The 11104-nt window shown below is 39.7% G+C and overlaps 2 protein-coding genes across 2 annotated transcripts; one reads left to right on the top strand and one right to left on the bottom strand.

Annotated features, from left to right (window-relative positions):
* Window positions 1-1089: 1089 nt before the first annotated feature.
* LOC139736560 (5'-deoxynucleotidase HDDC2-like) lies at window positions 1090-6589 on the bottom strand. Its single transcript, XM_071647308.1, has 6 exons — window positions 6533-6589; window positions 4502-4626; window positions 3803-3905; window positions 2239-2307; window positions 1544-1682; window positions 1090-1187 (listed from the first exon to the last, which is right to left on the bottom strand). The coding sequence occupies exons 1-6, from the start codon at window positions 6587-6589 to the stop codon at window positions 1090-1092; spliced, it is 591 nt and encodes a 196-aa protein (XP_071503409.1).
* Window positions 6590-7371: 782 nt separating this feature from the next.
* On the top strand, window positions 7372-9640 carry LOC139736552 (small ribosomal subunit protein bS1m-like). Its single transcript, XM_071647302.1, has 2 exons — window positions 7372-7838; window positions 9505-9640. The coding sequence occupies exons 1-2, from the start codon at window positions 7372-7374 to the stop codon at window positions 9638-9640; spliced, it is 603 nt and encodes a 200-aa protein (XP_071503403.1).
* Window positions 9641-11104: the final 1464 nt, after the last annotated feature.

Here is an 11104-nt window from a genome sequence, read left to right as displayed (position 1 = left end):
CAAGGATTCTGAAGCAATAAGATACATTTTCTTTTTATTACAGTTGTACCTCCGCCAAGGGGGAGGTAATGTTTTCGTTACCATTTGTTTGTTTGTCCGTGTGCAAAATAACTCAAAAACTTGTAAACGGATTAGGATGAAACTTGCAGGAAAGGTTGAGATTGACACAAGGAACAGATGATTTAATTTTAGCAGTAAACTTATGGATATTATGAAGGATTTTCGATATTTTGGCAGGTAGGGTCAATGAACTTGACCCTACAGTCTGTACCTTGGGAGTTCAAGCTGCGTATTTTTGAGGTTTTCATACGCGCAGTAAAGTGTGCGCTCCACTACTGCGAGGCACGCCGCGCAGCTGAAGGTTGATGACGTAACAAAAGCCCTCGATATTTGGGAATTTGGATGATTATGTAGCATGCGATACGTATGGGTGAAAATCACTGATCTCTGGAAGAACAGAATTATTGGTGGAAATTAGCTGCTTGGCGGAGGTCTGCGCTCTCAGAGTGCTTCTCTAGTTGATTTTGCATCAAATAAGCACTTTCATCACAGATTGTACATGTGCCTTTGCCAATTTGAGTATATTGCCTAATTTCACTGATTTATGGAAACATGGGAAACTTTCAGACTCCATAACTTTATTTTAGGTCCGATTTTGATTAAACCTCTCATTGTTAACCAGCTCATTTTACAATATTCATTTTATCCAACCTAAAAGTGAAGTGCAACTGCCATTACACATGACTACTTATATGTGAAATCACATTACAACTGTAAATTGACATTGCACTGAAAACACAAGCATGTACCACTCTCTTCTAAAACATGGATGCACTCATTATTTTTTTACAACTATAAAAAGCTTCGTGTACAATGCTGGGATTTAATGATACGGTGCAGTAAAGCAATGCCTGGAAGTAGACTCAAAAGATAAAATGACCAGTGAGCACACAGAAAGGGATTCTAAACAAATAAATAAAAGCACCAGGTTTATGCTATACACAAATCCAAGTGTTGGTCTTGAAATATCAATAGCATAGAAGAGAAGCTATTATAATTATATTGTGACAGATACTTGTAGGCTATCTGTCAACTTGAGGTCTGTTCACTGGATGAATTCTTGGCTGTATCCCTCTCTTTGTACAGTTCTCTCACCCATTCAATTACGGTGGGATGTTGGAACTTGCCTGTAAACAGAAAACAAAGACCACTAATAAAACAAGGCAGAAAAAGCACACTAAATCAACTATTTTTGCAAAGTTTAAAGAGAGTTTCTTAGATACTCATATGTTACTCGAGAAATCTCAGGCAATTTACAACCACCTTCACCCTTCAAATATTGCTTTACTGTAGCCAACAGATGTGTATTCATGGACCTAATTTTGTTTTCATTATCTGGAAACATTTTCAATGAGCCCATCAAGTCTCAACGACTATTTCTGTTATTAACTTTCATGCTATATACTCATCAGTAATGTTCTTTCTTTCCCCTATTAATCATAAGTAGGTGTTTAGCAAGGTAGACCAACTGAGGGAATTTTACCTTGTGTTGAATCAAAGAATTCCTGTAGAAGTCCTGGTTTCCCCTCCCTTTTCTCATACTGGAATGCTTGGAGGATCATCTCAAAGCGATCCAAGTCCTTGACGAATTGAGCTTCTGAAGTCGACTGCTCCTCATATTCCTTTGAACAGAGGGTTTTACACAGAACATAAATTGTCGATTTGAGAAGCAGAAGGGTGCAACTCACACACAGCTACAATTCCAGCTATCTTGAACTCTAGTACATGATTTTCGAATGCAAACATATGAACTATATATAACATAGCGCATTTATGGCACAGACACTATTTGGCAGTGCATGCCAGGAAAATTGACCAAAAAGGAAGGTATACATGAAGCCACACAAAACAATAACAACAACAGCAACAATAACAATGCAAAACCAAGAAATAACAGAAATGAAGAGAAATGCACACACACATATTAAAAGTATGGAGGTTATCAAATTATCTTGAACACTGGATATGTGTATGCAAATGAGTGAGCTGATGATGTGATTGTCAACACCTCTCCTGCTCTAAAAGTGTAAATATAATGTTATTCCTGGGTGAATAACTTCAAAATAATCATCAGTCAGCTATTAAATGCTAGGATTTGAGACTTACAATAGCATTTGAACAAAGCCATGCACACTGTAATCTAATGTCATAGACACCTGGCAGCTTAGATGCCATTACCTTCCACAGCTCATAGAAATCTTGTCCCACATCTGGGCCGGCTAGCCTGGCAAGTTTTTCCATTACCTCCTTAGAAGAAAAACACACAATCATCATAAAGACAAGAGCAATGTTTTGCTTATCAAACCTGTCATATGAACATCTCTATGTGAAGAACAGCACAAATACAAAATAAAAAAAAAAATGAAATAAGAACAAACAGTACAATGTCCGTGCTTATATATGCTAATTTTAGCACAGGAATACATGATATATATCATAAAATCTATATAATACTTGAGGAGGGGACATAATATATTACAACTACAACAACCACAAAAGAGATTTCCTTACTGCCCAATGCTTCTGTAGTTGGGGTTTGAATTCATAGGGGGTTCATACAACAGACTATGATGCTTGCTGGGGTGGGAAAAAAAAAATAAAAAATAAAACGACACCAAAACAACATCCGAGCCTCTTACATTCATCTATTTGGAAAGAAAAAAAAAAGGTTCCCTGCCTTTCATCTTTCCAACTCTGAACAGGATACAAATTCCACAATTGTGACCCTGCACCTCAAAACTAACAAAAAGTCGCCAGAAATGACTTTTTAGTTAAGACCATATTCTGAAAGAGCAGACTTTCAGCTTTAAAATGATGTATAACTCAAATCAAATGGAATCTCTTAACCTATCTAAATATTGGAAAGAAAGCACAAACTCAGGAAAAGTGTAAACTGAGAAAAGAGGCTCTGAAGTACAGTGTCTATTCAAGCGCTTAATCTTTACCAAACCATGCTGGCTGTGCGATGAATGGGACAAAACACAGGAAGTAAACCACCAGAGTAACAACAATGAAGAGATTATCAGATTAAACTGAAATTAAGCATGCCTCATTAACACATTCTGTCCATAATTAATGCCAACTTTTAAAGCAGTAGCACTATCCTTTCAAAAGTTATTAGAGTTGAAAGTGACGAGTGTGGACAAGGTTTTTCAGGAATGAAAAAGGGATTCTAAAGACACACCTAATCACACTATTCTACCAAAACCGTTCGAGATAAACTGCTAAAAAAACACACTTTCCTGCCCGTTTTATGATACCAAATTTTAGCAGAACGTAAAAGAAGACCCGCTCTTTCAGAAAATATGAAAAAGTCAAGTTCGGCTAGGTTGACCCATTTCACTAAATATTTTCAGTCCACACGCAAAATCAGTGTGTGCGACTTTATGTTCGTTTTGAGGTGCACGGTCACAATTTGGGGAGGGGTGGTGTAGAGACAGGTAAAATGACCTCAACTCATGGTTACCAAGCAACACTGGAGTGAGAGTGACACCTTCAGACACAAATCTAAAGTTCTCTTTAGAATTCCAGCATTTATACTGTAGTTTTGCCAGTGTGGTAAAACAGCACAGTCAACTTCACCTAGGCTGACCTCAGTGGCAGAACATTCTTGCCCATAATAATCTCTGGTAGTAGTCCCATTGGATTCGACTTGGGTGTGGTTGGCTCTACTTGAAGAACACACCCAATTATCTCAATGCCAAGCCCTACATACAGAGTATGCATGAAAAAAAGCCCTCACCTTTTCCCTTCTGTGTTTATCTTCCTTGCTGATACCATCTGCTGGTGTGATATCTCCCACAATGCATTCTGCCATGTCATGGACCAAGGCAATTTGGATGCACCTGACCAAAGGATAAACAAAAACAAAAACAAAAAACAAAAACATCTGTCAACTTTTAATAAATCATCACTTTCTGGGATGTTTTGCTGTAAATTTTATCATTGTGTTCTTATTAAATTGGCAACTCTTGAATTTCAATGCATATCATAATATTCTGCCACAATTTAATGGAACTGATTAAATTCTTTATATCCTGCACATAACCATTTAGAAACTTCCAAGGATTCGCCAATTTGTGAGGAGCTTGAACTTCAGTCTTTTCAAATGCGTTGCCAATTTAAGGATCAGGTATGAAGTTAGTATTTACTAGGCTTCAACAAATTCAGCAATATGGAAACAAACAATTTCAAATGTTTAGTTGAAACAAAAGAGCGGTAACATGATAATGGGAAAGAATCTTTGTAGGCCCTGTGCACCTTATAAATACAGATCATGCATTTCTAGCATGGGAAAGTTAAGTGAAATTCATGATTTACTGCTCACTAAACCACAGAAACAGAGCTTTCTGAGACTTGACAATTTAATGTCTTATTACATGTACACAGTGAGGGGTAAATTTGCACACATTTCTTGCTGCTGTTGTTATTGTTGTTTCACCTATTTCTGTCAAGATTCATCTTGTCAGAGACGAGCATCGCCATGACAGCCATCTGGTACATGTGATCTGAGACACTCTCCACATTGGACAGTCCTCTAAGTAGCCACCCTCGACGAGGCTGATTCTGAATTACGGAAACAAACAAACAAACAAAACAAATTCTACACTGTGAATATTATGCTCATATTAAACCAAACAATCACTGCAGTAATCAATCATGAATACACTTGTATCAAACAACTGCTTCAGAATTTCTTTACTTCTGTAACAAATACCCTAGTACAAATTACAATGTACAGTATATACTAAACGCATCAACAGATGGGCCTATATTTATGGTGCAGATATGGGAGGGGGGGGGGGGGGATGAAAACAAACAAATTCTATCACATTTTAGCTAACATTGGTTCTTCAGTCCTTGATCTTCACATTGTCCCTGTTAGAAATCACCATTGCATGCCTGCCTGCCAGCCAAACGATTGAAGAGGGACATATTTTCTATCTTAGTTTATGGCATCCCTTGCCACATTCCCAATATAATTTTATGCCGTCATCGACTGAATGGGCTCCCAATGAAAGTGAAGCCTGTTCTAGACAGGGCAGAAGGAGTATTTTTTAAAAATGGGGGGGGGGGGGGGGGCACTTCCGGGTTTTCATGAGCTAACAAGAAAAAAAAAAGGTGCTCAGCTCATCTTTCACCTTCCATTCCACTTCCGGGTTTCTTCAGCTGACAAGCAAAAAAATAAAAAATAATAATATAATAATAATACAGTAACACTTCAGTCTCTATCTATTTCTTTGTAGTGCCACATGCACCTCCAGGGTTAAAAAAAAAAGAAAAAGAAGTGTGTGTGTGTGTGTGTGGGGGGGGGGGGGGCACCCATAGTGGTGACACTTCCTTTGTGTGGTGCAACATACAAAAATGTACCCACCCCCCCCCCCCCCATAGAAACAAGTTCAGCAAGTTTTCCAAGCCATTTCTTTGTTTTTGTTTTATGATTTCTTTTTCTTCTTCTTCTTTATACACTGTATCTACCAGTTATGTAGCAATTGAATTTACATCCATTTTATTGATTTACAATCAAAATAATTGTTGCTTTGGACATGAGAGTAGAATGATGTTTTAGCATGACCCATGGCATTTGTTCTTTAAAGGGATGTTGACCAATGTTGAATGCCACATTTGTGTGTTCCTGTTGTTCCTATTGAACAGTGTTCCTGTTATTCCTTGCCCAAAGATCATGAATGAAGATGGCTGATGGTTCCACGGCTTTTTCTCCTCGGACAATTTTTCCTTTGAAATATCTGCACGCTGAGCCAAGCACAAATTCTGTCTATGACTAAACACATAACTCTAACCTTAATCCTAATCCTATAAATCATCACATCAAATTAAGGTCTATTAATAGTATAATTATAAACGAACTATCATAACCGCCCTATAAACCCAACTGGTTCCAAGCATATAAAGTAATATGTCTAACGTTAAACCATTGTAAATCGGTGTCATCTACAGAACAAATAAGTGGCTGCCAGTTCTGTAGTAGACTGTAGACCTCTATAGACTATTATAGATCTGCGGTACATGTAGGTTCAATTTTGTGTCAGCATACAAAAAAAGGTGACTGATTGGTTAGTGTAGCCGTACAATCAATTAGCATGAATAGGCCAAGTAGCCCAAGGCGTGGACAATATTAGCGTGTAAATTTCCGTATTCTGTTAGTAAACTTAGACTAGCTTTCTATATTCTATACACAGCCCTGTCGCTGTACACAAGTGTTTAGTCGCGACATACGCGACAGGCTGTGCTAGTGCACGGCCTCTGGTCGAGCCTAGCTACACGCAGCCGCTGTAGAGACAGCGGCTGCGTGTGGTTAGGTCGAGCCAAGCTTTTTCTACAGCTTCAAACTAATTCAGTGTACATCACATGAAAATGAAGGTGTGGGACTGTACACTTTAAATAACGACGAGCACCAGCACCTGCATAGTCCGGATATCTTGACTTTCTAACATAACTGATCGACTCTAACCTTTAATTCATCTACATTCTGAAGAAACTTCAGCGTTTCTGCTACCCTGTGAGCCATGTTGATGACTTGAAACACGATTGCGGATTTTCAATCCAGTGGTCTCATGCTGTTTATCCCGTACGACGTAATATCAATCCGTAGGCCACAACACAACTAACACTATTCAGCAATGTACATTATGATGTACCAGAGAGGTGTCACCTCCCTGATTGTACACACACACGACGGTCGTCGCGATGGATGTATCGCACGTGGGTGGGCCGTTGCGTCGGTGTGTGTGAACTGTACTCACGTACGTGTACGTTTGTACGTAATGAATGAATGAATTGCTTTATTGTCCATAAAGGAAATTCTCTTTTCACTGGTTTTTTTACATGTAGTCCACATAATGAACAAGACAAAAAATTTCAATTACATATTACAAATTGACAAATTCATCATACTTCAAAGGTACATATTGCATAACATATAATTCTGCTTGCCCAATGTATACATAAGGATAGCATATGAAATAGACCAAGTATGGATAATATACAACTGTCTTGTAAATCAATTTTGGCCAAAAAGTTCTGTATCATATAAGTCATAAAAAGAAAACTTTCAATAATTGCTCATATAATGTTTTCGTTTAAAGAAAAAAAAAACAATATAATGATCTTTAATTACAACATATGAGTTTAAGTTACGAAAATATATATATATGGTGAGATGTATGTGTGTGCAATAGCATTTGAGAGTAATATGAGATATAGTGTGAGTAAGGGTGGTATGTATTTTGTATGTGTGAGTGTGTGTATTGGTGCGTGTGTGTGTGTGTGTTTGTGTAATGGTGAAGAAAGATGGCCGCCTCCATCGTGCCTACACGGGTCCGTATGGTGTCTCGTCAAGTCTGTAGGAGATTGTTGTTTTGTCGGTCTTCCGTGGCTTTGCTTTCACCAAAATGTCAGCTGAGTGATGATACGAAAACTCAAGACAACGATAATGAGGCAGTTGTAAGTTCACCTTCAGATGAAACTCCGGAATCTTCGTCGGTGACAGGACCGCGGCTGAGTGGATTCGCCAAAGCCTTCGCCCGGCACGCGCAAGTTGACACCGGTAAAGATTGGGCAGACAAGCCGGACAGCGATCCGGTGGAAGACGAGATTCCGTTCGCGGAGTTGTTCCGCAACTCTTCTCACGTACACATCGGTGCAATACAGAATCAGATTGTCCTGGGGAAAATTTTTCACATTGTCGAGGATGATTTGTATATAGACTTTGGAGGAAAATTCCACTGTGTGTGCACAAGACCCCAGGAAAATGCTGAGTGAGTGGATTATGAAATAAAATTGTGTAGACCTCTACATGTATTTACCTGTCTTGTACAATACTAGTAGGGCACTTATTGCTTATTTAGTAATTTACTGCGATCAGCTCAATGCGTATAAATTGTGTACAAGGTCCAAGGAGCGCCCCAGGGTCAGGCACTCATATGCTAGATTGCTACAGTAAACTCCTCTACCATGTCTACAGTGTACATCATGTTGATTTTGGGCAACATGTCACAGATTAAGGGAGGGACCCAGATATTTGTTAAATATAGGTCCTACAGCAGTAGAAAAAATACAGTAGGCCATAGATACAGATGTACACTTTTGTATAATGACAATGTGGACAGGTTCTGTGAAAGGTGTAAAGTGTAGTGGGCATCGTTCGTGGCACACACCAGTAAACTCAGTTCGGGAAACCCACTCACAAGGGGGGCCCCTCCTTATAAGTAACCCGTCCCCCTTATAAGTAATCCCGTCCCCCTTATAAGTAACCCCCGGGGCACCCCTTATAAGGAGTCTCCACGCTTTTTTGCAATGCAACGCGAAAATGAAAGGACTGCTGCAATTCGCTTGATTATGTCCATAAAGCTTCACAAGTTTCCTAGTTACTCACGAAATTTGAGCAAAATCGGTTTGAGGCATCATATCTAAAATCATGGATTTAAATGCGATGTCAAAACGACCCATGCGAATGCTGAAATGCGAGCGATTACTGGCGTGAGTGTCGCCAGGCGCGGCGGCGCGGCAATGCTTGAGTGCAGACGTGGCGACTGAGTACGAAAGTCTCCGTACTCAGTCGCCACGTCTGCACTCAAACATTACCGCGCCGCCGCGCCTGGCGACACTCACGCCAGTAATCGCTCGCACTTCAGCATTCGCATGGGTCGTTTTGACATCGCATTTAAATCCATGATTTTAGATATGATGCCTCAAACCGATTTTGCTCAAATTTCGTGAGTAACTAGGAAACTTGTGAAGCTTTATGGACATAATCAAGCGAATTGCCGCAGTCCTTTCATTTTCGCGTTGCATTGCAAAAAAGCGTGGAGACTCCTTATAAGGGGTGCCCCGGGGGTTACTTATAAGGGGGACGGGGTTACTTATAAGGGGGACGGGTTACTTATAAGGAGGGGCCCCCCTTGTGAGTGGGTTTCCCGAACTGAACTTTATAAGGGATTGTACACAGTATCGGTGAGATGAGAATTGGGCTTAACTTTTTGCGAGATACCAAGAAACCAATTATGAAATACAAATTGTAGTACAGAGCATGCCAATTTAAGAGGAATTCAAAGTTTATTAGATGAAAATCGGTTTGGAATTGCTGAGACATTCAAAAACAAAATTAAAAAAAGTGATCCTAAATTTAACAGTAAGAAATAAGGTCCCTCCTTTTATTACTTATTAGGAATGCTCTGTTTTGGATATCTCTGCTACAAGTATTTTAAAAACAATTTTCATCAAATAAATCCCTCTTGGAACATGCTCTTTCATATTTCTTGAGAGATTTCTCATCTCATCAACAACAACAACAACAACAAATATTAGAAACCTGAAGTTAGGTCTTGACCAAAACTACATCGTATACACTCACACAGATGTTCCCCTGTATAAATATGGAAATTGTGCAAGTCACTATAAAGATCTTTTGTGATGTATTTACAGGAAGTACCACCGTGGGGCCAAGGTTCGCCTTCGGTTAAAGGACCTGGAACTGACTGATCACTTCGTGGGTGCAACACGGGACCTGACCCTTCTGGAGGCAGACGCAGAGCTCCTTGGGCTGGCCAAGCAGAATTGATGCGAGAAATGACTGCTTCATTGGTGCAACATGGGACTTGACCCATCTAGAGGTGGACACTGGGTTCTTGGGGCTAGCCAAGTAGAAATGAACGAAGGGGAACAAGAGAATCTTGTACTGTGATTGCATGATATTGGACAAGACCGAGACTGAGCTATCATGCGGTGAAATGATGTTAGACCTGGACCAGGGAGAGTTTCAGGCTGGAAGTGCAGGTGTCCTTTCTCTCCAAGTAAAACAACACAACAACCACTCAGTATTGCCATGTACACTGTATATTAAAATATTTGTATGCAAATACCTACCTGAGCCCCAGCATAGTTCTAAAAGACTAGCAAATCCTTGGAATTCTCCATTGAAAGGTTGTCTTTGTCTAGGTATAGCAACTACCCTTCACAACTTGTTGACATTATATTATCTAGATCTTCATCATTTAACTCTTTACATGCCATGTTCGCACGCCTGACTCAGTAGATGGCATGCCAAGTTTGCATGTTCTGCTCAAACGCAACAAACCCTCCCAAACCGATTGATAAATCGCCGAATGCCACATTAAAATGAAAGCGGTTGTCACGATTCCATTCCTGTCTCATGTAGCTTGCATTTTTACCTCCGCCAAGGGAGGAGGTTATGTTTTCGTTACCGTTGGTTTGTTCGTTCGTTCGTTCGTTTGTCTGTGTGCAAAATAACTCAAGAAGTATTGAACGGATTGGGATGAAACTTGCAGGAAAGGTTGAGAATGACACAAGTACCAAACAATTAACTTTTGGTAATGATCCGAGAATTTTGGGGGAATTTATAAAGGATTTTTTATATTTTGGCAGGTAGGGTCAATGAACTTGGGAGTTCAGGCTGGGCGTATTGAGGTTTGCATGCATGCACTAAAGTGCATGCCCTAGTTTCTGCTAGGGTGAGGTGCGCCGCGCATCTGAGGGTTTATGACGTAACAAAGGCTTCTATATTGGGGATCTCGGGCAATTTTTCAGTGGGTGGAAATCACTGATCTCCATATGGAAGAGCAAGATAATCGATGGAAAGTAACTGCTTGGCGGAGGTCTGCGCTCTCGGAGTGCTTTTCTGGTTAATACTGTGGTGATTGACTATCAAGTGATGTTCCCTTACTGGATTAACAAGTAAATTCTACACTGTATGTTTCTGTTACTGTTTTGTGTGAAAAGTCATGCCTCTTTTTTTCTGCAACTTTGCTCATTACATGCCCAGGATAACAGAAATCTAGTAAAGTTCCATAGATTTGAAAAACATAATGTTTCCTAAAAGCATGACCATGTTGCAGTCTCAAAATAATGTGTCACACATGGGGTTTACACCATGGCACTTTAGGAGTTAAGCAATAACCTTTTATTAGAGCTCACATGATTATAACAAACAGTCAGTCCGCAGCGTGTGCGATAATGAGGCACGAACGACAATTTTATTCAGAATCACGTTTACGCAGTTTGTGCC

This window comes from Diadema antillarum, unplaced genomic scaffold (assembly GCF_040938485.1).
Source record: "Diadema antillarum isolate AM-2024a unplaced genomic scaffold, OU_Dant_1.0 seq00000652_RagTag, whole genome shotgun sequence".
Lineage (NCBI taxonomy): Eukaryota > Metazoa > Echinodermata > Echinoidea > Diadematoida > Diadematidae > Diadema > Diadema antillarum.
This window is presented reverse-complemented; position numbering and strand designations above follow the sequence as displayed.